General features: G+C 37.6%; 2 protein-coding genes across 6 annotated transcripts in view; one reads left to right on the forward strand and one right to left on the reverse strand.

Moving 5' to 3' along the window:
• The window catches only part of LOC117431954 (tubby protein homolog), a 51,998-nt gene extending 37,569 nt beyond the window's left edge, over nucleotides 1-14,429 (forward strand). For 2 of the 5 annotated variants that reach the window (XM_034053263.3, XM_034053265.3), the window contains exons 3-12: nucleotides 695-857; nucleotides 4,061-4,192; nucleotides 5,648-5,812; nucleotides 6,279-6,409; nucleotides 8,169-8,366; nucleotides 9,867-9,979; nucleotides 10,514-10,628; nucleotides 12,080-12,178; nucleotides 12,694-12,865; nucleotides 13,476-14,429. In XM_034053263.3, coding sequence (XP_033909154.2) covers nucleotides 695-857; nucleotides 4,061-4,192; nucleotides 5,648-5,812; nucleotides 6,279-6,409; nucleotides 8,169-8,366; nucleotides 9,867-9,979; nucleotides 10,514-10,628; nucleotides 12,080-12,178; nucleotides 12,694-12,865; nucleotides 13,476-13,609 — 1,422 coding nt within the window. In that variant the 3' untranslated portion in view covers nucleotides 13,610-14,429. The remainder of the gene's footprint in view (nucleotides 1-694; nucleotides 858-4,060; nucleotides 4,193-5,647; nucleotides 5,813-6,278; nucleotides 6,410-8,168; nucleotides 8,367-9,866; nucleotides 9,980-10,513; nucleotides 10,629-12,079; nucleotides 12,179-12,693; nucleotides 12,866-13,475) is intronic. The other 3 variants (XM_034053266.3, XM_034053267.3, XM_034053264.3) reach the window with 2 other exon arrangements.
• Nucleotides 14,430-18,194: 3,765 nt separating this feature from the next.
• LOC117432217 (protein RIC-3-like) lies at nucleotides 18,195-26,778 on the reverse strand. The gene is made up of 6 exons (XM_034053802.3): nucleotides 26,516-26,778; nucleotides 24,846-25,048; nucleotides 23,303-23,381; nucleotides 22,117-22,210; nucleotides 20,972-21,117; nucleotides 18,195-20,872 (listed from the first exon to the last, which is right to left on the reverse strand). Exons 1-6 carry the CDS (start codon nucleotides 26,751-26,753, stop codon nucleotides 20,442-20,444), a joined length of 1,191 nt encoding a protein of 396 aa, XP_033909693.3. The 5' UTR covers nucleotides 26,754-26,778; the 3' UTR covers nucleotides 18,195-20,441.
• Between the last annotated feature and the right edge of the window lie 263 nt (nucleotides 26,779-27,041).

Below are 27,041 nucleotides of genomic sequence, written 5' to 3' on the forward strand. Positions count from 1 at the left end.
GTGACAGGGCTGCAGAAGTGTCTTGTCCAGTGTTGAAGGATTCTGAGATGTACTGTAGCTCTGTCTGAAGGCTTGATTCTTTATGACCCGCTTGCAACCAGGGTTGTGCATTCCATAGTGGTTTACCAAGGCAGTTCATTAATCCAATGATAAGGTAATTCAACTCACAAAAAAAATAAAACTCCAAACAAGTTATAAAAGCATGATTAGAATGCTTAGAATAAACACCTTTCTGGTTACAGTAAGCTATTTAAAAAACCCAGTCTGAGGTTTACCTAAAGTTTCCTCGTCTAAGGTGAGGTTTAACTTCTATATGCATATGCATGCAAAATGTCTTTCAGGGGTAGATGATAAACTGTATTGGCCTGTTTCACTCTGAAAACTGTCCTTGAAGACTTCATGTGTGCATTGTACTCTATTATAATTGTTCCCAGGGAAACTGGAATAGAGTTATTGTTTCAGGGATAAGCAAATGTCGAGAGCGCTCGGATGTATGAATAAAACCAGCCTAGTTTAGGGAATGATTCTTGGATACTCAATATTTATCATAGCTCAATCCTTAGAGACACAAGGCATGTGACCTGTACCACTATTTAGAACTTCCACAAAGAACCCGTTGTTCCGCATTACTAGTGACAAGCCTGCAATGGAAGGAGGTAGAGGTACAGTAACAACAAGGACTTGTATTTTTCAGCGTGCGCTGCTAGAGCAAAAGCAGAAGAAGAAGCGGCAGGAGCCCCTGATGGTCCAGTCCAACGTGGATAGCCGCTCACGAACACGCAGAATGAAGCAGTCCGAGGAGCAAGCCCCTCTCGTCGAATCTTATCTCAGCAGCAACAGCAGCACCATCTATCACGGTAGGTCTGCATCCCACTTGCACGCAGTCATGCACCACGCTTTTAGAGATCTTTACAGTGGAACCGTTACGTAACTCGACAAACGCAAAGGAGTAGGCCGGCATGTGGGTGTGATTTTACATACAGTATGCATGAGTTTCAGACCACACTAGGTCACTGAGCAGTAATTTCAGTTCTAAAATAACACTGGAGAAAAACAGTTATTGGCAACCACAATTAATTTTTTAGTCTGAGGGTGATTCAGTGTCTTATCCATGCTACTGAAGGATTTTAATTATAGCCATAAATACAAAGTAATTCTTCCTCTGCACCACCATAGGCCTTGGGGAGCTTGCTGCTCATACATCACTGCTTGCTGCTCATACATACTGCATCCTCCAGTACCTTCGTTACTCTATTTTGCTCTGATGCCCTCAGATTGTTATCTAGAATTAAATTATGCCATGCTTCATCTGAACTTTGGCTTTAACATGTCTTATGAAACAACACTATATTGCTTTTCTCAACAGTAGTCCATGGCCTTTAATAATGGATCTTAAGAAGTTAAAATATTAGGATGGAACCAACAAACTACTGTTTATATTTATATGTATGTATAAAACATCCCTGTCCATAACTTGAATGTCATTATTTGTAGTGGGCAATCTTGCTCAAAGCCGTAGGTGTTGGAGATTAGATTGACCCACTGTAACCTTATTCAGCGCGTCTGACGTTACAATCAGTGCATAATCAGGCCTCTGAGGACAAACAATATAATGAAAGAAGGATTAAAGTGTTTCAAAAATAGAGTGCAAAAGCTATAAAGAAAAAGCTTCATTTGTCAACGTGGCATACCAATCAAATAGGACTCAGCGGAAGTACTGCAGTGTGTAAAAATATCATCTTTAGTATTTGCATTGCTTTCAGGTATAGCCTATAATGCTGCTTCTGGACCCAAAAGGAAAACATTAAGGCAAAATGTTAAGCAGCTGAGGCTGGTGATGTTCACAGGTGCAGTACATCACCAGCTTTCCTTAATTGGAAATATTTGTACTATAAAACATGCAGACCCATCTTAGAAATGCAAATGTAACCTAAGATTTTTTATCATCCTATTCCAATTTCCTTTTCTTTTTATGACACAATTATTGAGCATCTTAATACACTTGTTCTCCCCAATTCAAATAAGCCCATTACCAATAAGAATGGACAAGCTAACATTGACTTTTTCCAAACCTACGTGACAAATGTTGGCAAGTAACGGAATTCCAGAGGCAAGGACCAGTCTGGTTAGTCTTTGCCTCACCAGAAAGGGTTACGGAAGTGTGATGAGGTGAACAAACCCAAATCGATATTTCTCAGTAACCCATAGGAGTGTAAATGCACTTCCTTTGGGGTCCTCAGCCAAGATCGACAACTCCTTGCAACTGGGAATACAAACCATGATTCTACAACTCCCCCTGCACTCGATTGTTTGGTAGTTTGGTGACTATCATTGGGATCAATGGGCATATGTCTGTTTAGATCACTAAAACAGAGCCCCTTGTTGTTCATAAAAAACATATGCCTTGTGTTGGCAGTTAACCATAATGAGGGCTAGTGGAAGTCAATAGACAATACAAAAGCATGTATATAGTGCTATATGAAAGCATCTTAAAGTGCTTCACAATAAAAGCAATCAATGCTGGCAATTAAAGGCAACACTGTACATGTGAGTCTCAATAAAGACAGAAATTGAATGCTGCAATTACAGATGGGGAAGGGACATTTTTCAAAAGCCTATATTGCAATAAATGAATGTGGCTAGTGCAAGGAACCAGTAGTTTTTATATTGTTTTGTTGAGAATGGTACAATGTGGACTGCTTTACAAGTTGATTGGATGCAATACTCATGATACAATAAAAAAAAATAATAATATTATAACTTTAAACTCAATTTACTGATAAATCAGAAGCCAGTGAATTTGAACAAGAGTAAAAGAAATTGAATGAAATTCCAAGAAATTCCAGCATTCATCTAATTAAAACTGAAGGTGAAAACAATTCTGGGTTGCTGGCTTAAGTGCAAAGTATCTAGATGATGATAATTCAGTACAATTTTCTTTCTTTTAAATTGCCAATAGTTTGTAAGTGTTGTAACCATTCCTCAGGTTTAAATCTTGATTACAATATGTGCTGCAGATGGCTTTCACATGTACCGGAAATCTTTCACACCTTCTAACGCACTCGCTTAACAGATGTAGGACAGCTGATAAAGATGCCTTTGAAAAAGAGAGTGCCTTTTTGGATTTTTTCTTCTGTGAGGTTGACATAACCCTTTATTCCTATTTAAACATGTATGACATATTTATATAAATCAGTAACACTTAAAATATTTGTAGCAAATTCAACAGATTTCATGTGATGTAATATGAGTAACAGCTTAATAACTGTTTCATTTTTTTTTTTTTATCATTTTCTAGTTACAGTATGAAGATGAGCACAGATTTATAATAAATTCAAGTTGAACACCACAGGATCGACAGTAAATCCATTGGGATATATGTAAATTTGCAGCTTTTATTTTAAAGTCTAACTAACATATCAGTAAAGGTTAAGTAGAATAACTGTGTATGGTATAATACTACTCAAAAGACTGAAGGAAGACTAAATATATCTTTGATTTCTGTCTTATATACTGTATCCTTCTGCTCTTTGAACTGTTCTGCTTTCATATGTCAAAAAAACTGTCAACTTTATTATTCTTTACTGTGTCAACTGCTTCAGACATTTGTTCCCTTGCTAACTAGTGGAATTTCTCTTCACTTGGAACATGTATTGGCTTTGTAAAAGTGAATGAATTTCATTACCTACCCCCACTGACGTCTAGTTGAGCAGGGGTTCCCAAACTGTGGGTCGTGATGCAGTCCCAAGTGGGCTGTGGGAGCAACGAAATTCTAAGAGTATAGTATATATACTATATATATATATATAGTTTGGGAACCCCTGTAGTAGCGTGCCATAAAGAACAAACAAGTATTTTAATCCAAATAGAAAAAATAGGAATAATTCATCTTTACTCTGCAGCCCCTTGCTGTATTAAGCATTTTTGTTGTCGTTGCTTCTCTTTTCTGCCCTTTGGATTTCTTATCTTCTTGTTTTCTTCTCTCTCTCTCTCTTTGTGTCTCTGGTGTGTTCTGTGTCTGCACCCCTCTGTCTTCTCACCCTTGCCCTGTCCTGAGCAGTACAGGAGGCCGAACAGGAGGATGTAAAAGTGGTAACTGATGCGCAGGCCTCAAAGTCAACTAAAAAAGCAAAGGCCGCCACGACCTCCCAAACTAGCAGTGCCAAAAAGGATAAAAAGGGTAAACACAAAGGTTAGCTGCATGCTCACTAATGCCAGTCCGACATGGCACAGAGCCTATGGTATTTAGAGCTTTTTAGAGTATTACATAAATGGAGCAATTTCAACCACCCAAAGAGTAACCCATGTAATGAGTCTCCTCCTAGCGGCTGATGAGTTAATAACACTGACATCAGCATAAGACCATTTCTTGCTTCTTGACTACTGAGCTTTCTCTTTAGTTGCATGGTAAGATGTTCGTCTTTGAACTGTATGGTTTGTGGTTCATGTCCAGCCCTTGCCTTTCCATTCAATTCAAAGAATCTTTCATTTATAAACAATCTGATTGTAAAGTTACATATCAAATATTCATGTTTTAAATAGGAAATATGTTTTTAATTCACAATGCTCTGTCAGAAGAAGCTGACAGAGCATTGAAGCTTTTTAATATTATCCTTTTTAAATATTATTTAATATTTTTGTGGACAAACCTGTATGTCTCAAACAGATTGGTTTAAGTGGGCTCTAATTTTGGAAAATACGCATCTGAGAGGAGGCCATTGAGGATTATAACAGGGCTTTATGAAATTGCATTGCCATAGAAGAAAGGGGTACTGCAGAGCCATGTGACTTAATTGTATGTGCCACCGTTTCTTCAAAACACTTTCTAAAAAATGCCAAGGATGCTGTGTGACTGTAGTTGCCATAAGCAATAATTTGACAGACCTCCAGTTTGAATTGACATTTAAACAAACAAAAGTGCAGGCTGACCTGATCAACATTTAATTATCTAAAAATAAGCATGTGGCAGAAAAAAGTAGAGGAGACAAGAAAGCCAAACACCTGTTGTATGTACAGAGGCATTTTATTATTTATTTTGTTTAGAATATGAATCTTTACCAATGTGTAATATACACATCATGAAATACACGGCTACATTCACAAAGATTTTTTCTGCTTGGCTGTCTGCTCTTTCTGTTGCTTTGGTTTAGGTCTGCATCTCCACTGTGAATACCACATCATACCCTTCAGTGGCATTACGACCGCACCAGCCCTGATTTCTGGTTTCTCACTGCTCATTTCAGCCCGTAGCAACCAAAAAATATACCAAAGTACATCAACCAACAAAACTAATGTGTTTACAACGGCAGCTTCTGGACGATGCACTGTTCAAGATGCTATGATGTACCTCTGCAGCGTGATTGACTAAGGGGCTTTTACTTAAAACAGCCTTCAAAATCAATAATAAGTTTCAACTACTTCTAATTAATGTTAGCAGCACAGTTTCATAGGTTCTGCATGTCCTTCCAATAGTGTGAGATTCTACCTCCACAAACATCTCCCAGGTAACTTATCATATTATCCAAACAGTGCGTTACAGTAAGCTATGTTATCTCAGAACTGAAAGGGAAAACCTCTCAGTGTAAATTGCCCAGAGTCTGTGATCGTGGCTTGGCAAGGTGACAGCGGGTGTCTTGTGGTCTGGCAGGACTCGATGGCCCAGCTACCTTTCGGGATGAAGTCCAGGGCTTGGGAAGTCCGATCCAGATTCTCACAGTGGGACAATCCAGCACAGAGGATGGGGATGGAGGCATGGTGGCCAGTGGCCAACAGCAGGGCAAGCATGACCTTCGAGTCACAATGCAGAAAAAGGGTGTGTATGTTATCTCTAAGCCAAGTCAGAGCCCTGTGTCTCTATTCATATAATCTTTGTAAGATTCGTCAAAGCTTTTTGTTATTAGTAGTGTTTTTATCATGAAGGAAAACAACTATAATTTTGAAACTAAACGGACACTTCCCCTACTACTCCTAAAATGCATCATAGAGGCTTAGGGGGTTTATGCATCAGAATGAATATATAGTTGCAAGTTATATAGGCTTTTTGAAAACTTTATAATATATATTTTTTTAACATTCAGGTGTTCATTTGGCTGTGCAGATCCATTTAATACTGAAAAATACACTTTTAATAGTAGCTGCCATAGAGGGGAAACTTGCTGTGTGCAAAAACCTCGAGCTTCGGGTTTTGTGTTTTTTATCATTAGAGATACCATGTGTATGCAAATCATTCTATTCTATTGAAACATGACCTCCTAAATGTGAATCTGCTTATTTTTAAGGGATTTCCAGCAGTATGAACTTTGAAGAGGAAGAAGAAGAAGAAGAGGAGGAGGATGAAGTTAGCTCCAGCTCCTCCCAGCTAAACAGCAACACCAGGCCAGGATCCGCAGCCAGCAAAAAGTCAAACAAGGTAAACACTGCCTCCAGCTTTCCTACACCGCTATCGTAAGCAGTTTTCAGGGACTACTGGAAATCCTCACGTGTTTTGGCAGAAGCCTGCGCTCCACTCCACACTGCTGATGAGAGTCTAAATGAATTAACTTCATGGCTGGTTAATACAGGTGGTTTTGTTACTCACGGAGCCTCTCCAACTATTATTGACACAATAAATAAACTGACTAGTAAGAGCAGGCGACTAGTTAGTTCAAGTGACTATTATAGATTTTACTGTGTAAAAAACAAGGCATTTACCTTTTCTATCAAATGACTTGATTATCCTGCAAGTAGTACAGTGAGTGGGCCTTTCATTTTTAACTTAACTACATCAAGTTTAGATAACGCTATCATGATGCCTGAAAGCATTCTATTCCTTTGTAATCTATTTGTTTTTAAGCTATTATTCATATAATTTATTATTTTCTACTAATCCTTTGGGTTTTAAACTAGCTTGCCCAAGTCCTGCAATCACTAGGTTACCCAGTTCCTTCACTCTCCCTTATCCTTTTTCATACTTAACTTCTTTACACATGGGTCTAAGATCGTCTTACTATTAACCTTGCTGGTCCTGAGGCTCAGTTAGGGTCATTTTACCACTATTAAATAATAACTTTACTGACATTACTGACCTAGCCTGTTCCTGCACTGGATTTTATATCTTGGTTTACAGCATAAACCAATAAACCTCTTGTCAGCTAGACATCAGAAAACCAGAAAACCTTACCCTTATGACATTACATTTTCTACACTCCTTGCACATAACTGATGTGCTGAAAACATCTGTGCCTCTAAATTGCCTTCAGCAGGTTCAGGGCTTAGAATAACTTCAGTCCTTCATATTTATCATGGCCCATAGGGACAGCAAGCTCGCTCCGTCTAGACAAATTCCCTGAAAACATTAAACCTTCAGTTCTATTTCTAGTGAGCATCACTTCTATTGCTGCAACATTTAAACTTGGCTGTAGTTTTAGTTTTTAAATATTTCAATAGGGATTACTCATCTCAGACATGGTCCTGACCGGGTTTCACATGTCACCCTTTTACAGCTGCTTGCCCCGAGCTCTCTCATCTAATAAAGTTTGAGGATTACACTATGGAGAAGCTCTTCAGTCTGCTCTTTTACTACACACTTAGCTTGAGTCACCAATGCTTCTGGTCCCTCATCTTTGGAAACCCTTTATTCAACAGCAAAATATTTACACACACAGAAAGCACTTGAGTTCCCTTTTCTAAAGTCACATCTAGATTAAAACAAACTGCATGGCTCAACTGCCACCATCCTCACAAAGAGAGCTCACAATGCATTCAAAATAATGCAGTTCTCCTGGTGCGAATGGAAACAGTTGCATCTAGTACTGATATGCGGGCCACTGCAGCATGTCTTTTGCTTTTCACAATCTGTCATGACCCGGTTGAGACTAGAGCATTCCGGTTTCCATTTCATGAACCTGGGAGACTGTCTTGATGTACACGTTGCTGCATTGAGGGACACAAGCTTAAAGTTACTCCGGTATCCATTATCACGCACCAAGATCATTCTGCTTTCCTCATTAGTATTGCTGAATAGTTGCACACAACACTCATACCGCTTACAGAGGCCTAGTGGATCACGAGGAATGTCACATGATCAAATAGATTTACATACATTGCAGCCTGTGGAACATTCTAATTGTAGGTCTCCTATTTTTATGTCCGGTCATTGTGTTTGGTCTGAGGCTCTTTTGGTCCTCTAGGAAGCGGCCTCTGCGTCGACGCCTCCTGCGAATGAGCCAGGGGTGGAGGTGGAAGTGGATGACCTGGAAGAGTTTGCTGTGAGGCCGGCTACCCAGGGAGTTACCATCAAGTGCAGAATCACCAGAGACAAGAAGGGGATGGACCGTGGGATGTACCCTACGTACTACCTCCATCTAGAAAGGGAGGATGGGAAGAAGGTAAAGCCCTTAGAAGAGCAGAAAGAAACGCTTCCACCCTGACTTTAACCATATGCAGCTGCTGGTCAGTAATATACAGCCTGTGTGTTTCATTGTGACATGTACTAATGTCTGTACCCATTTGATCTTTAATCTGACAAAAGTAATCTTTATGGCTGGTTTTAGAGGAAGGGCACTTTTTTCTTTTATATAGTACCATTCAATTAACATTTGGTCACTGGGTGCTAAACAACAAAAACAATCCAATTAAAAGAAATGTTAGAAGGAATTCTCTTCAATTAATTTGGAAGCTTCTTTGCATTGCATATTGTGGGCCTGTCATGAACAATTTTTTTTTGTATGCCTTCATCGTCCTGTGTAAGTGACCCCATTCCGATATGAATGCTTTTCCTTTTGCTTTTTCAAGGATAATGGTTGATTTGATATTGTGTTACAGCAACACGGGTCTGGCTATCAGAAGCACATTTCTAGCCAATTTCCCCCATAAATTGCATTGCGTTCACCCCGTCTCCACTGCTGGTCCCTCTTGGCCTTGACTGATATACATGCCAGGATGTCAAGGATACATCTCCTGGTCTCTGAGGGGCATTCCCTTGTCTTTTGACACATGGTCATCTGTGTTCCATTAGTTACGTTCATTGACCTGCATATCACTCTCCAACTTTGTTAAACGTATTGAATATCTCCTTGTGTTTAGATCTGTTATTTACTGTTGAGTCCTCAGTCTCTATAGTGACCAGTAGTGGTTTATGAAGAGGTTCATTTTTTGCCTCGTGTCTAACAGCAAGTCACACCTTGGCATCTATTTTACTGCTGAAGTGCTTGTCTTCCTTAAGCTGCCTTTCATTTATGAATTCATTAATGCTGTACATATTTAACTTTTTAATACTGAGATGCAAAACCTTATCCTTACAACCATACTGAGCATGTCTATACAGTCCACAGGTGGACTAGAATACTATATATATTGCAGCAGTACAGCAATGGTAAAGTACTGTAATGAGTTTGTGCCAGTGTTCTGTAAGTTTGATACACACTTCAAGTTGAGTGGTACTGTATTCCAAACATCTGGTCTTTATAGCATCCCTAACGCTGGTACTCTTCATAAGCAATGTTACAATTAAAAATATATTAGCCATTAGTGTATGTGATAATGTAGCCTTTTCTGGGTTGCTCACTGCTATGTTTAAAACTGCTGTTTTGCTCCTTTGTGCTTACATTTCTTTTTCTCATTACTGAAATAATAAAGCTTGCTCCTTGTCTATTACATGCATCATTTGCATATTTCACACATCCCATTTAAAATCTCATCACAATATTGTCCCCAAAAGTGATTGCGCTGATATAATTACCGGCAGTGCAGGCGTTCATGATTTGAGTCAAATGCCAGGAAATTGAAAATCAAGAAATCTGATTGATGTAACTGCCTCATTATTCCATTATATGAGGTTGGTCGTTGCGGCTGACATTTACAATGTGGTGTGATCTGGTTTTCTGCAGGTGTTTCTATTGGCTGGAAGGAAAAGGAAGAAGAGCAAAACCTCTAATTACCTCATCTCCATAGACCCCACTGATCTGTCTCGTGGTGGAGAGAGCTTCATCGGCAAGCTGAGGCCAGTAGCTGTTCAGTAATCCCTGTTCAATTTCATGTGTAACCTTCATAAATACATGCAGGCCTGGTGAAACAGATTGCTGTTGGTTATAAACACACTGTTTTTTAGGCTTTAAGGAGATGCCTATCTGTCTTTCTTTAAGAACATAATTAGCCCCAATTGTTATTGTGAGTATTGGTACCTTCTGATTGTCCTATACACTTTTGTGAAGTACTGCTGAAATGCCAAATTAAACCCAGAATAAATGAAGGGCCTAAATAAGTAAAAAGTAATAAATGGAGGCCTTTTCTTTTCTCTCCATTGCTGTGACATTTCGATTAGAAGTTGACCTTTGAATATAGTTTTCAGTTGCCTGTGCAATGTGTTTTAACTGGCTAACTGCCACTTTTTTATATTTCGAATGTACCTTCTTAATCTATAGCATTTGTAAAGTATGGCTTGCGTAATTCTAGCAGTAAATGATGTCGCAGTTTGCTCCGGTAATGCTTTCAACCTACAATAATGACATTGTTATTTGCTTATTTTATTCATCAGATCAAACTTAATGGGGACCAAGTTTACTGTGTATGACAATGGGGTGAATCCCCAGAAGACCACCTCTAGCTTGGAGACAAGCAAGCTGCGTCAGGAATTAGCAGCTATCTGCTATGTAAGTGCCCTTTCATACACTATTATTAAACACTGAACAAGGGATTTTAAGCAATTACTGCAGTTAATGAACGGCAAGTGCATCACCGAAGGCAGAAGCAGGTGCAGTCCCCAGTCCCTTGGTTCTCTTTACATGATATTGAGAAAGAAAATTAAGAATGTACTGCAGGGAAATGTCTTTCATAATAGAAAAGAAACGGTTTAAGGTTGCCCCCTCATGTATTTAAATAAATGTGTTTTTTTTAACTCAAAGCAAGCTATTGTTTTAGCAAGTGTATATTTTACATAGGAATATCATGTCTTTTGGGTGCATCTCTTAGGAATGCAGTCAGCACTCAAATATCCGACCCTATAAAATGTTGACTTCAGTGGTGTGTGACGCATATCTGATTATTTCATTTTGGCCCGTTCCAACCCTTGTCCGTTTTTTCAGGGAACACAAAAAGATACAATGTCAAAAATACATAGCTGAAAGGAGTGTGTTTTAAAATAAGTAGGCTTCCATTTAGATGTACTGTAGTTGGTTTTGTTGGTACAGTACTATATTTTCAACAGAAGTAATTTAATTCAGAACGATATGATTTTGAAAATATCACTTGCCAAAAGAGACGACTGTGGACACGTGGACTGTAATACAGTACATAGTTTGAAATCCGGTACGTATTGTAGCAGTATGTAAAATTACCCATTAACGACCCAACAGCAAAATGAAATCAAAATATTACCCCTGCACAGAACTGCGTAAAACGTAAAAGGCAATACAATTAAAAAAAACAACACCAGTTTCCAGAATTAAAACAGTATCCAAAGTCAGTATTTAAAATTGCAGAATATAGTGCTCAATAAGGCCCTGATGTCACAGTTCACTTGCAAATGAAAATGCACAAAAGCTACTAAATATCACAGATTTTAAAAAATGCATCACAGTATCTAAAACTGTTTAAAGATTAACTTTTACCGTAGCTTGTCTCATTCGCTTTGTTTTTCCTGCATTTTCGTTGTGTGAAATTGGAAGAAGCGTTGTGTAACTGCACAATAAAAAGACTGATTTGGAATGCGAGAAAAATGTAGGCTGTGACGGATAAACAAGTAAATTGTAACATTGAAGAAATGGGCTTTGTATCAAAAAACTGGTGACGGAAATCGCGTGTGACGGATAAGTGCATTCATTTGTCATATATATATATATATAATGGGGATTGATTTTATTCTTAATACAAGGGCGGTAAAACGCGACTGACGTGTAACGGATATACGAGTGCTGACTGTAGAATCTTTTTTTAGTTCAAATGCAAATACAAAGCAATGAGACCCCCGGTGGTTAAACTGTGAATAGCAGTTCTAACTTGTGACAAGTAGTATACACTAGAAATGTCTCCAAAACTACATAACTAATGCACAGATATTGTACATTAGAAACATACATTCATTTACTTTTTTTCATTTTCGTAGGAAACAAATGTCTTAGGTTTCAAAGGGCCCCGTAAAATGAGTGTCATTATACCTGGAATGAATACGGACCATGAAAGAGTTTCAATCAGACCACGGAATGTAAGTCAGATAAGCAATTCTGCTTAATATTCTTAATTGGAATAGGAATTGATCAACTGCAAAGACCAAACACAATAGGGCCTTGAAGACACCTACAATTTCTAGATTCATTTTAAAATGTTATTCTTATAACAAGAATAAGAACAGCAATAAGAATACATCTATTAGTATTTCCTCTTGCTGAAATAATTCATGAGAGTTATGAGCGTTACTGTACCTTACTAGTAATGTCATGATAAGGACTATAGTTTTGATCAGTAACAGTTATTAGAGGTTATTAGACCAAAGCAAATGGGGTAAAGCCCAATCCAATGTATTAAATGAAGAGGTTGGACCTGTCATGCTGAACAATAAGATGGAGGTACCACATGATTATGATGCCATTTACAGTCAATGAGGCTCACGCCAGCTAGGGACGACTGCACAGCTTCCAGCAGCAGATTTAACATTAACCTACTGGAAGTAATGCTTCTTGTTTGTTTGTTTTTTTTCAATTTTTGAAAATGTGGGCTAAGGAGCATGAGTCACTGCTGGCAAGATGGCAGAACAAAAGCACAGAGAGCATCATTGAGCTGCACAATAAAACCCCGGTCTGGAATGACGACACCCAGTCCTACGTCCTGAACTTCCACGGCAGAGTCACGCAGGCGTCAGTCAAGAATTTCCAGATCATCCACGACAATGATCGTAAGTGTGGACGCTTGCTGCCCCGGCCCCTGCTCTTTGCATCACATATTCATGGTGGTGGGTGTCTCTGCTACCACTTTCATCTTGAACTGGTGCACGCAGGTTACCAATCAGTTACCCTAGTAACTTCTTTGTGATTTGCTTTACAATATGCCCTAAAAACTACCAATGGAACACTGTGTTTAATGGATAGCCACAGGGAACAGTTGCACATGTCGAAAAAAGGAATTTGTTCAGGACATGTAGCGTAATACTTCTTTTTATTCCATCTTTCTTCTAACTGATTTTATTTTTGTCTTTTGAATTAATGGTTAGTATTATTTGCACAGTAACATTTTCAGTTAACAAGATGTTCTCTTTCTTATACAATGCATTTACCATATTTTACAAAGTTTGGCCATACTCTTACAAACATACTCTATTAATACTAAAAGCAGTATCAAATATTGCTAATACCAAGATGAATTGTCCCTTGCACTATATACATCATCATGTACTGTACTTACTGTAACATTATGTCCAACTAGATCGGCATTGAAATTGCTATGTGGTAAGTTATGCTTAGAGGTACCTGATGCCAGTCTTCACTTTTTTATTATTATTATTTCAGCTGATTACATAGTGATGCAGTTTGGTCGGGTGGCTGAAGATATTTTCACAATGGACTACAATTACCCCATGTGTGCGATTCAGGCCTTTGCTATCGCCCTCTCTAGCTTTGATAGCAAACTGGCCTGCGAGTAAAGAGCAAGAACATCCCACCCCACCCCACCCCCATTCCCTCAGAACAAACCATGCTTTACATGGAGGCAGCCCACATTTCACACACTGCCTGAAATTCATTACCCTCCCTGTGAAACACTACAGCTTCAGAGAGTCAGAGGAACGGGAGTGTAGAAATGTCTTGAAAACAGGGATCTGATGTCAAAATGACAAAACTTGGTTCAGACGGACATCCAGTACAGTATCAAAGAAACCAGTGGATGGACAAGGTAAAGCACAAACAGCAATTCACTGATTCTGCAGAATTATTATCTTCATGCTGGATCATTACTGTGCTTCTATCACAAACATCTTGTTGATTTGTTGCCTAAAGAAGACCAGTAGATTACGAACCTCTGATTGTTTTCCAGTAGAGCGCTAATATGTTTTTTTTATTTATTAGAAATTCACCCACTGAGAATCAAGCAACTCATTGTCAGTGACAGCAGCCGAACAGAAAAACAATCAACCAGATGGCATGTATGTAAGAGCTGATACATAATACATACTGTAGTTAATACAGTATGTTGACTGCTGTGAATATAGGATACTATTTTGCAGATTTAGCAGTATACATGTAGTATAGGACTTTCACAATTCATAAGAAAACCAGTGATGACATTTTCTGTTTCAGTGATTTCTCAAAGGCATAGGCAGCATTTGCTCACAATTTATTTTTGAAAAATGGTTAGAACCTGTCAGTATATTTGGCAGTTGTGTTTTTTTTATTTTTATTTCAGTGCAGGAAACGACACGTAGAGCAAGATGAGATTTACTGTAGAACTGGATCAAGAAAAACAAACATTGACAAATTCCAAGGATTTGCAATGGTAATTAATTTTAACGTTATTATGTTATGATAAATATCCTTGAAAACAACTCTTCTCTTGTTTTTTAATGAGCAATGATGTCAACATGGAATGGTTTGTATATACATTATTTGGTGTTCCTAGTAGAAGAATTTGGAGTACAGTGTGAGTCATGTGATCTGGCTCAGAGACTGCAGGGGTTTAGGAGGAAGATTATGTGGGGATAGCACACCTCATTGAGATTCAGCCACTGCCTAGGCACCCAACCAGTGCAGACAAGGACTTACGGTAACAATGAAGCAAGGAAAAGAAAAATTACAGGTACGTTATTAACACCTGGGGAAGTGCAACGCTATATTTTCCGGAACCCTGTTACTTACTCTTTAAGATCCAGTTGGCACCAAACCAAAAAGCATTATCTTAAATGCAGTAAATGCAACCTTTGACATGCTGAATACTGACGATGTAAATTTTATGTAATTGTAATGTTATGTTAAAAGATTTTTTTAAAGCTATAGGATACTGTGTATTGTACAGTAAATATTCAGTTGCCACACACTAAGTTAAGGGCCTTAGTGACTGTGTTGCCTATCTTTTAGCATTGCACACGGGAAGCTGTTTCTAATACACAAAACTATCTGAAGTGCATGTCAGTTAAATATGAATTTGTCTGCAGCCTCGTATGGGATGCTTGTTGTTTAATTTAATGATGTTTTCCTTTTTGAGAATTAACATTTCTAATCTGTTAGCCTGAACCCAGACTAATACCTATCAAGGAATTATAAATAGATGAATTATGCATATTACACATAATACTTTCTCCAGCTACATGTGTAAGTGATATAAACACAATCACTGTGGCATGGTTGACATACATCTGAATGTCTTATGTACTGTATATCTTTGAATAACATAATTTGTTTTATTTTTGTAAAATTACCCTAATGAATATTTAAAATCCATTTTGGGCTTGATTTTTAAATGTTGGTAAAGTGGTTTAGTAATAAGGAACGACAGTGTTAATGTTAGAGTTTGAACAGGAGGCCCGATGGGAAGGTTTTCACCCACCTTTTAAATGTTTATTTAATTTGAAATCCCCTCGTGTGTACAAATATTTCAGAAAAGGATTTTAAAGAGAAAGTCATACCTAGCTCTACTTTTTTGGTTTACTGCATTTTGATTGAAAATACACATTTCACTGTGTAAAAAGCATATTAGCTGTGATTTTAAGATGTATGTAATATGGATGTAAATAGTGTGCCTTTGGGAATACTGAAAGTTAATGCAATGTTATATTTGGAGTGATTTCATAATTGTTGTTTTTTTTACATATAACTGTATTAATGCTAGGCTGAAATTAAAAGGTTTGATGCAGTTTTAGCTTTCCACAGATAATTTTCTAGCAATCCTAAAAAAGCTTAAATGGACATTATTTTATAATACCATTACACTCATTTTGCATAAAGAACAAAAACACATCAATTACATGAGCATGTACTGTTCTTTTGACTATATTTGCACTCATTAGTTCATAGTGTACAAAGTCTTTAACACCAGTAAGACAATATTATAAACAAAAACAGTTTAGAGCAAACTTTGCTAAGTATTAAACTTATTTTATTTTATTTTGTTTAATTATCATTTCCATTGAATGTAAAGGATACCGTCTTTTTTGATTATCTGTCTGACAAAAAATGTTTTTTTTTTTAAAAATCAGAGCACAGTAGAAACTTCAAATTAAACAGTGAAAGTGATCCCACCAGCTTGTCAGATGTTTTTGCCAAGATCTTACAAGCTTATACTGCCCACTACAAGGTTGCTTTCTAGGTTTACTGGTAGAATCTTGCACACATTGAAATTGCATATTGGATTCCATCTGTGGCTTGTGTAACGAAAGCACTGCAGTTGTTTGTGTGATGAGTTTAAAAGCTCTACAGCTACACACAGAGGAGCCTCTTTTGCATAGCAGTTAAGACACTCGCTTGTGGTGTACAGTATGCGATCGCCAATTCACTTGTCAGTTTGTTTGCAAACGTACTTTTTTTTGCTTTTTTAACCCATGGTTTCAATGAAGGATTTCAGGGTTGGTATCGTATTACAGGAGATGCTGATGTTTTTTCTGAAGCCAAGCCTTAGCCGTATGAACCCTCTGCACACTGCAAGTCTTATTTCAGCAATTCACAATCTCACAGCTCTCATTCAGTTGTCTATGAATAAAGGGTGCATCAAGGGTTAATTTCCTACATGAAATATTAAGAACAAATGTTGGTCCTACCTTTCTCTTCTGAAATGCCTTGAGCAAGTTCTGCTGTCTTGCACAAAAAAAAAGTCTTGTCCTGTGGTCAAACCTATTTTGTGTTTTTTGTATTTGGACATCTAGATGATACTGCAAAACTGTGCTTTTCATAGAAGTAACTTTTTAAACTTTACCAAGGAAAACAAATGGAAAAAATAACTGTTTCATTATGTATGTGTAACAGTTTAGTATTTTATTGTAATTCATATAAAAGGTGTATGCTGTTCTATGTACAGTGTTTGTTTAAATGCAGTACATTAGTGCTGAAGAAAATAAAAGTTTAAATGATAATGTAAAGTTTTTGAATTCTGCATCATATTTTATTCACAATTTTCTGATGATTACAGTTGGTACAATTACATTTCATTACTGTAATCTGTGGTGGTTTTGGCGAGGCAATCTGTTTTTATAGTAATTAAATGTTTCCTGAAATATTGTTCACCAAAACTCTGTTTGTAATTTGTATTAAATAGCTCTGAAAACCTCTTTGATGTAGGACAAACAAAAGACATTTCTTCTTTTGAAAATGTTAAAAATGTGCAAATGAATACTCAAAATGCAGATTCAGTTGCAAAGTAATTACAATACCAAGTATATACCCATACAGTGTGGTATCTTAAGTTCCAACAAATGCATTATTATACATGTTTTTATTTTATAACAATCTGCCAGGATGTGAGTGGTGCAGGAATGAATCAATGGGTGTAACTACAAAACAAAGTTCCCGTTTGATTGCAAATGTTATCCCCGCTACCAGCAATGGTATTGGGGATGATAGACGGTGGGACTGCAGTCCGAAACAAAAGAAGGATTCCCAAATAATAAACAATAATCACACGTAATGATCCACAGGTGCACACACGGGTTGTGGTGGTGGGGAAGTGCAGGTACTCCAAGGGAAAGTGTGGGTTGAGAAGGAGTGGCAGTGTAGATGCTCCAGGGGTCGTGCTGGCTCTGATGCTTCAGCTGCCAGATCCGTAGAGGTCTGTCAAAATACAAAACAAACAAGCAGGACTCCAGCTTGTCAGTGTAAAGGGCCATACTCCCCTTTGTACTGCCAAACTCCTCCCCGTGATCAGCACGGCACCACGCTCTGTCCAATCGCTCGATCACAATAGAGCTGTTCAGCAGTCTTACAGCTTCGACTTCCGGTTCCATCCTACCATCGGCCCATCCCTGTGAAGGCGTACCACCAACTTTACATAGCGCCCTTCCTGGTCGGGAGGTAGATTTGCAGCTCAGATTCATTCTCTCCCATTCACACAAACATCTGATCATTTAAAGCAAAGAACACAGAACATATTTAATTAGGGGTCTGCATTGTAAACCTGGAGTAAATTAAAAGAAAAGGGTTACAAATTATCAATGAATCAAATAATAATTAATGCACAAATAAACTATTCATAGTTAGTCATAATGTAGACTCAGTTAGTAGGAAAAAAAACACACATAATGCAATAAATTCAGTTTTCTAAAACAAATTTATTGAGTGTAGTGATGAGACGAAATTTGTAAGCATTTGGATCTGGCAGTTCCATAGGCACAGCTACACTGAAAACCTACAAAGTATATTGCATTCCACATGAACTATGAATGTGAATATGAATACAATTACTCTAGTGTTATCACTCTTAGTTGTGAATGATTGTGCTGCAGCATGCAATTTGCATTTCCTAACCTTACCTTAAGTGATGTTTTCTAACACAAATTAGATTTTGATGTCCTTGTGCACATTACTGAACATGATCTACGCTCTGAAAGATAAGCTTTCACAATTTATTATGAAAACCACACCGACTTAGTAATACTGTAAATATCCTTGTGTTATTTCCTACAAGATCAAGACAACATACAGTACAGTAATAATATAAATAAATACATAAATAAATAGTTACACAGTACATACACTCAGGTTTACAGTACAATAACAAATAACGGAAATTTACCAGGAATCATTTTAATTATTTCAGTGTTTAGAGCTAAAGTGATTTAAATAAATTCAAAACGTAAGTAAGACAGGGTACAGAACATTTGCAAAATAATGAGTGTACTTTTATATACAGTACAGTAAAATTGGTTAATATATGGTCGAAACACAATCATATTTAGAGGGGTAGGGACTGGGTAGTAGGGCTGCTACGATTAAATCGAAAATAGATTTCATCGATCGATTCCATTCCTCATTATATACATCGATATAAATACTGCTTAATCGGTTCAATAATTACATTTTTGGAACGTGCATAGTTAATAATATTATTTAAGTTTATCAACGAGAATGCAGCGAACGCCCTGCCTTGCTATTTACAGTATTTCTGCCAGACAAGCAGTGGGCGTGCTCTTCTTTTCCTGCTCGTGTTAACCAGCATCTGATTTGCTGGTTCCATCCTACCAGCGAATCAGTTTTGAAAATGCTTTGTAAGCACACCCCTTTTGATGTAAAAAACAAAATAAAAAGAAATAGCGCGCCGCCTTGGATCTACAGGCTTGTATTCCTGGCAAACAGCCTGTAAATAAAAGAAAACTGACTGTATATAGTTTGCGCTTCTTTGGAGTTTCAAAATGAACTGTTATATAATGAATATTTAACAATATTTAATAAAGTTAATAAATAAATAAATAAATAAATAAATAAATAAATGATCAGTGATGTTAAACGCAATTTTAGAGTAACGATCATCTTGACCTATAGCGGGTGTGTATGTTGTGGTAAGTAAATCAACTTATTTGTATTATTATTATGATGATGATGATGATGATAATGTTTTAGGCAGGGATTTCCGCATTGTGTATTTCACAGATAGTGAAGGTTAGATGGTACAGTATTAACAAGATGCAATGCGTGATGCTGCAGCTGTTACTGAATAAAAAAAAGTACTATAATCTGTTTTGGAATAAATATTTTAGTATCACTGCTGTAGTATGTTAAACTTGCTTTAGGCTTGTTGCGAATGTTGTTGTGTTTTTTTTTTTTTTCTTCTGACGCTACCAATTACCCCTTCGTCGGGGGTAGAGGAATGGAGCAAAAATGTATGTGGGCAGTACAATCATCTATATTTATTCGAACGATTCGATTTTGTGCGCCCAATTAATCGATTGCTATTTGGAGGCTTAACTGACAGCCCTAGTGGGTAGGCACTTCACTTGTATTTAATAGTGGAACGGTATGGGGAGGGTGGAAATGGCTGCATCACTGTAACTAAAACTAAAGAGAAGACTGTAAGTGAGCAGCACCACGTTAAAAAGACAGATCCTTTTTCTTGTTTCAAGACTGCATTATTTCTGTCTTACTTCATGTGGGATTGCACTGTGAGTTCAACTAAATAAAAAGTTTAGTGTTGCTTGAAAAAAAATAAGCTGTTTGAAGCTACATGCATTTCCTTTGCATCTCTCATGCTGAGAACGCATAGGTAACCAATGCCATAGATAAGCAGCTGCATACTCGTACCGTACCTGTAGGTCACCATTTAAGTCAATTAAACTGAAACATATCATTGTCTTGAAATGTCTATATATGAAAGACAAGCAAAGCACCTTCAACAGAAGAAGGCAGGAGGCAGTGGGAATATTTCTAGCGCTAATAAGAGGTAAGAAAATGGATTTTCAAACCTTGGCTAGCACTTCTTTAAACATGTATTATTTTGAGACTGAAAAAGAAAGACTCATGTACTATGGATATACGTTTTAGGTTATCCTGTTTGAACCCCATTCACTGCGTTCCTTTCCTGTTGCGCTTTCCGATCATTCCAAACGGCTCCTCTCTTGCCGTTTCGATTTCTTTGTGGTTCTTCTCAACAGTGTCCTCGGCATCAGAGAGGTCCCTGCACAGCTCCTCCTCATCACTAAAGCTCTCGCAGGTGAAGCCAGTGTTCTCGGCTATCACTACTGGGTCCTCATCTTCACACTCACTGTAATCCTCTTGTTCTTCATCTTGACAGAAGCTGGTATGTTTCCCACTTTCTCTCTTCCCATCAATATCCTGACCTTCCTCCTGGGCCATGGTTTCCATTTCCCCTACTCTTTCAGCTAACTCTTCGGCGGTTGGTTGATCCGGGTCGAAGCGATCCACCACAATTGTGTCATACTTATGTTTGGAATTGGCTGGTTCGTCATAGATAGGGAAGGTTTCCTCAGGATAACCTTAAATAAAAAATTTTAAAAAACATGACGTGCACATTCTATTTTAAAAATTACACGGCCCAAAATCACCTTTCTTAGTCAACATTTACTGTACACTACCTTCCCAATCCTCCATGTATGGGCCTTCCTCAGCCTCCTTCTCGGGGGAGATTCCCTCGATCAGCTTTCCCTCCTGCATCGCCCGAGTGATTTCTTTTAGCTGTCGGAGTAATTTTTCTTCGTGCTCTGAAGTGACGCTTTTAATCCTGTAATCGGAACACACCGGGTGAGGAAATTAATCATGGCATACACTGTGGACCAGCAAACCTAACCACTCAGATTACTTTAATCAATAAAAACGGAAACAGTCATTTATAGTGACAAATACTACATTATATATCTAGTACTAGAGGCTCAAGAAAACCTGACTTCACACTTTGTTAGGTAATGAAAGGCAGTACTGTTTTTCTAGCACGTACACCACCCTGTTTACAGAACAAATATATCTCTTTGAAAACATCGAGGACATAAAATGAAATACAGAATGGTATATGAACTACTTAAAATGTAACATATAACATACGTCTTGACCATTCAACCATATCTTTATAAAAGTTTACTACAGTATTTTGGCATGCTATTTTTACAGTTGTCCCATGCTTTTTTCCATGGTTATACTATGTATTTACCATAGTTTACCCTGGTTTGCCATGTTTATTAATATGCTTTATCATACCTCTCTATTGTTTATAATGCTTACCTATGCTTTACCATGCATTCACTATTCTGTATTAAACTTTGCTATGCTTTTACTATGGTAAACGTTTATAAAGGACGCCTCTGAATGGCAAACAAGATATTTTACAAGAATAGATAATGCTGTAATAATGGCAAAATAAGTACAGAAATTGTTATCTGGATTACTTGTTATCTGCTACTTTTGATAAGAAAATATAAGTTAAAATATTGGCTTTTGTGGTAGGGCAAAATGTGTACAGAAATGGACGTAAAAATAGTCAACAAGACACAATTAGGTTTCAAAAACCCAACTTAATCACAAAAAGGTTAAACTGGTATTAGAACAAACCTAAAAACATAACAGGTCTAAATGTGGACGATGGATCTTGCGAAAATGTATTACATTGTTTTACTATCCTGGCTTTTAAAGCCATTAAAACTATGTAAAAGATTTTTTTTTTTTTTTTTTTTTTTTTTTTTTTAACATGAGAAAGAAACCTGGATGAACTACAAAGCTAATCTCTTACGTGTCAGGATTGTGTTCCACTTTGGAGACGATCGTCTCCATCACCTCCTCTGTCTCCTTCAGTTTCTCCTGAAGCTGGGCGAGTTCATAATTCGCTGAAAAGAAGATGATTGGAGATACATCAGTCAGAAAGTGCAGCTGCCGATGTGTTTCTTTATCTCTGTCAAGTCCCTCTCTCACAATCCGACTGATGAGTAAAACTAACTGACCTTGCAGATATAATAGGTCTAAGATTCCACTGTCCTGATATGACAAGCTCATGCTCAGGCACTTGATATTGTACTTGCAATAGGGGGCCTGTTTGCACAGACCTCCCACTGGAATTGGAATTAAAAAGATGTACAGCTGACAGTTTAAAAAAAATTACATTGCGGGTTTCTTTGGAAAGTCACGGATGTTGCACAGGACATTTCACCAGAAGATTTGCTCTTCATGGATTCAAACAGGTATATCCTGGGGCTCCCGAGTGGCGCATCCAGTAAAGGCTCTCCCAGTGGAGTGCAGGATGTGCCCTATAGCCTGGACGTCGCTGGTTCAAGTTCAGGCTATTCCACTGGCACAACTGGCCAGGGTGTCCTCAGCTCACCGCGCACCAGCGACCCCTGTAGACTGGCCAGGCGCCTGCGGGCTTGCCTGTAAGCTGCCCAGACCTGCGTTGTTCTCCGACGCTGTAGCTCTGGGCTGGTTGTATGGCAGGCCTGCAGAGTGAAAAGAAGCGGTCGGTTGACGGCACACGCTTCGGAGGACAGCGTGTGTTCGTCTTCGCTGCTCCTGAGTCAGCACAGGGAGCGGCGAAGACGAAGTATATCCTTTCCATGGCAGCGTAACCCTTCTTTTTTTTCTCTTATAATGTTATATTACATCATATTAAAAAGAGTACAGTGATGAAATCACTGTTGTTGAAACATATGACTGCTTTATTTAAACAATAAAACATTTAAGCCAGGTAAACAGAAATTAAAAAATTCGATTTTAGCTGTATTTATGGTTATAAAAAAGAAGTATATATATATATATATATATATATATATATATATATATATATATATATAGTATTCAGCAGACTACCTATTCCCCAGACTGTAAAGTTGTTTTTTTTTTTTAATGCTTGCGGGTATGCTAGGAAGACTGACATAACTTTATATTGCTTAATTTAAGCCCTAACCAGTATGTTCACTGGCACTCACTGATTTTCGTTTTCGTGTTTCTGTTATTTAAAGCAGGGAGTCTCTGATCACGTTTGGTATTTGTGCCCTTGGAGGTAATCTGAAAAACATAAAACATAGACATTTTCTTTAGGAGGCGTAATGTTGAGTGTGACATGTGGTCCTGATGGCATTGTTATCATGGTATGTTATTATCCTCAAATAGGTGCATTACATGTCAAAAGTGGAGGTGGATACACATATTAAACAAATCACAAATGAGAAAAATAGAGATAAGAAAATAGTAAAGATTTAAGGGGGGGGGGGGGGGGCTCTTGTTCATTCAACTGATGATGACCTACACACTGTATTCCCTAAAAAGGCACTGACTAAATAACGTGAGTAACATGAGGCACTGACTGAAAAAGTGATGCCATCTTCACTGATGCCGCACCATTTTATTCTTGTCTCCCAGTGAGTTTAACATAAATCTATGAAGGTAAGCTAGGAAAAGACCAAGAGAACTCATTTCAGTAATGAACCTCTTACGTTAACGAAGTTTGTACCATAAGTGTTTTGTTTTCTTTTTAATATAATGGTCTTAAATATTTGATTATTCGTCATTTTTTATTTTTATTTGGTCTACAATCACAGAACAAGCAATATTTTAGTGGCATAACTTTAAAATAGTGGCCGAAAATGCATAACGAATTCTGGCTGAATACCAGGGGAACAACACCTGAATATCGTATGTACTTCCTCTGAGTTCTGAAGTCATTCATTTTGAGTTAATTCATCAATATTTAAAAACATGTGGGTTCCCCTTTCCCCTCCATCCATTCCTAATGAATTCACTGTTTATTCTTCATTAATGTAAGAAGTGTTCATTCATGCATGAATGCATGCCTTGTACATGTAATCAACATGTACAAGGCATGTATTGTAATGTGGAATGAATACAGGTAATTAAATCCACGTGAATTAACAGGGCTGAATTAAAAATGAATTACTTCAGAACTCAGAGAAGTACAGGAGATATTCAGATGTTAATCCTGTGGTATTAAGTTGGAATTAATTATGAATTTGCAGCCAACATTTTAAAGTGTTATAGAAAAATGGAGTATGAGCACTGCATTGCATGCAATATGATAGCCACTAGAGGGTGCTGCAAGTGTAGCACAGTAAAAAAAAATGCTCTACATGACATTTGGAAACTCGCTTAAACAGATCTGTGCAATCCATGATACAACACATTTCCGACTGCTAAGAAAACCGCATCAGAACATTATTCTGTGATGAACTCTGCTGTGAAACACATAGTGATACATATATTGTTTAAAAGCTGACTACAGTATCTTTTTGGTTTTGTTAATTTCGTAACCGCCCTAAAATGTATTTCACTGTATTTTCATTGTACTCTGTACAGTATATAGTAATGTTAAGGCAGTGGATCAATAAATAAATAAGGGTAAAACCCCCTGCTGGGATCATAGGAGTTAAAGAGTAAGTATTTACAGTAGATCCACCACAGTATAGATCACTAACACAGACCCCAATGGCTTGTAAGACCTAGAATACAGCATACCTTGAAGAGGATGTATAGGATGTATAAGAGGATTCCAAAGCCGTATACTGGTATGATCTGTGCCATGAAACTGGTTCTCCCTCCTCCCATCCCTCCTCCCCCTCCGCTGGCCCCCTTTGCCTTGGCCACAGCCTCTGCATTGTGAGACTTGGGGATGGACATCTTTTGGCGGTGCATCATGGGAGGGAATCGACCTGGCCCTGCTGTAAATACAAATAAAGTATTAATGAATGGAATACCCACGATGCGCAAGCCAAGGGCCTACTTCATAAGTTTTAGCTGTGAAGAAACAATGTAATAAATAATAATCATGCATATACTTATTTTTTTGGTTAACACGCTTTTATTGATGGGTCTATTTAGCGATCTAAACAGAATTTAAGATTAACTGGACAGATCTGGAAGCAGCATTTGTTGTTATTTATTTATTTATTTTACAGTAAATCATTAAGTTTAAGACTGTAATGTCTGAATTAAGCCTATTCACATACAGTACAGACCCTCCCCATTTCTTTCCACTGGCAATGTGGGCAAAAGAAACAACCAGGGTAAGGCAAGTTGGGTTTGAATAAAGTGTTACTGAGTTCAATCCTTGATGATAAGAAAAAATATAAATACTGTATTTCCATTTAATCCATAGATACCTTTATAGCACAAGATGCAGTTTCAATATGGCATTGCTAGATACTATTAAGGTAGGAAACAGTTTGATGCCAACTCCCTTGACAAGGACGTTTAAATGCATCTGGCTGGATTACTATTGGTAGCTGACTGAAGGCTGACATAAATCTGGTAGTTACTGTCTGTCTACCTGTCTTTTGATTTCTGTCACAGTGACTGGTAAGAAAGTCTACATGAATGTCATACTTGGAGGAGGGTAGTGTCTATCTAAAGAAACTGTTAAACTTTATTTAACATGTGCTTTATTTTTTGTATTTCAAATTAAATTGAATCTTCTGCTATGTTTAGTGAAGTTATATCGTTTACTTAAATATGCTCAAATTTGATACTCAACAGGAAGTTACCAAGCTTTGAAAAACGGGACCAAAGTGAAACCAATAGAAGTATTTTTTATACATATATTTGTTTGGCAATGGTCCCAACATCTGATATTTAGAGGTATGAGAGCAATACAGGGGACAGGGTGGAATATAAATAAACGAAAATACAAATCATGACAGGGATTTTATATGGCTTTATTAGAGAAAGGTAAAACAAAACAAACTAATAACAAAAAATAACATTTAGTTGGGTATTTAAAGACACATGGTTATGATCACCGGGTGTGGGAGGATTAAAAGGGGTTAATATTAAACGTTTAAAAGTATGAATTCCATTTGGATTCTATGTATGATGTATCAAACTTTTATTTAGGAATACGTTTTAGAAATCAATTGCTACTGACTATTGTTTAGAGACTGGCGTGTTTCTTTTATGATGGCGTTTTCCATACCGTGCAATTTCAATTTACACAAGTCGAATTTAAAATGAGATAGATGCTGAACGTGTGTCATCGTACCTTTCTATTATTTTACAATAATTCCAAATTCACAATTATTTTATTTTGGATTTTCCGCTGCAATTTCGTTTTTAAATGAACAATTCTAGGCAGAAATCGTGAGGGAGAGAATGAATGGGGCGAAATTAAATTAAATCCTTTGAATCCTTACCCTCCTGCTGTCCTGCGTCCTTCTTCCTGCTGGATAAAAGCATTTTGGGAAGGAGCAGGGAAATACAGAGAACGACACAGGAGACGAGTGTCACCTTCTGAAACGTAGACATCGACATCGTTTCAAGAAAACATTTAATCAGAGAGAAAACCAACTCGTCTTCCTTTGAGTCACAGCAATATCTTTTCTGGTCGTTTCTTTGTTTTCTTCCTGTATTTTCTGGAAACGTTGAAGTCATGTGGTTACCCAGCCACGTGATCTCTGTAGCCAGGAACATGCATGGCAAAGTAAGCAGGTGCAGGCTCGGGGCCTTTAAGCATAGATGTTATGGTAGAATTCCTTATCATAGTAACACCTGTACTATCAAAAGAAATATTTACACCAGTGTTAATATTAAGGGGAACCTAGATATCTAAAAAAATATCGATATTTAAAAACAAAAAACTAACAGGATTTCACTGAAACACCAGGTGAAGAGGGGCCATGCTCAACCATAAATCATAATTTCTTATAGGAGTCTGGCTGA

This window comes from Acipenser ruthenus, chromosome 27 (genome assembly GCF_902713425.1).
Source record: "Acipenser ruthenus chromosome 27, fAciRut3.2 maternal haplotype, whole genome shotgun sequence".
NCBI lineage: Eukaryota > Metazoa > Chordata > Actinopteri > Acipenseriformes > Acipenseridae > Acipenser > Acipenser ruthenus.

Bases quoted from the DNA above. Each gene is read 5' to 3' on its own strand.
- LOC117432217 (XM_034053802.3), bottom strand. From the start codon at position 26,753: ATGACTTCAACGTTTCCAGAAAATACAGGAAGAAAACAAAGAAACGAC. The intron at 25,049-26,515 runs GTAAGGATTCAA...TTGTATTTACAG, and splicing joins GGACGCAGGACAGCAGGAGG to CAGGGCCAGGTCGATTCCCT. The intron at 22,211-23,302 runs GTGAGTGCCAGT...TCTTCTTTTCAG, and splicing joins AAACACGAAAACGAAAATCA to CGAATTATGAACTCGCCCAG.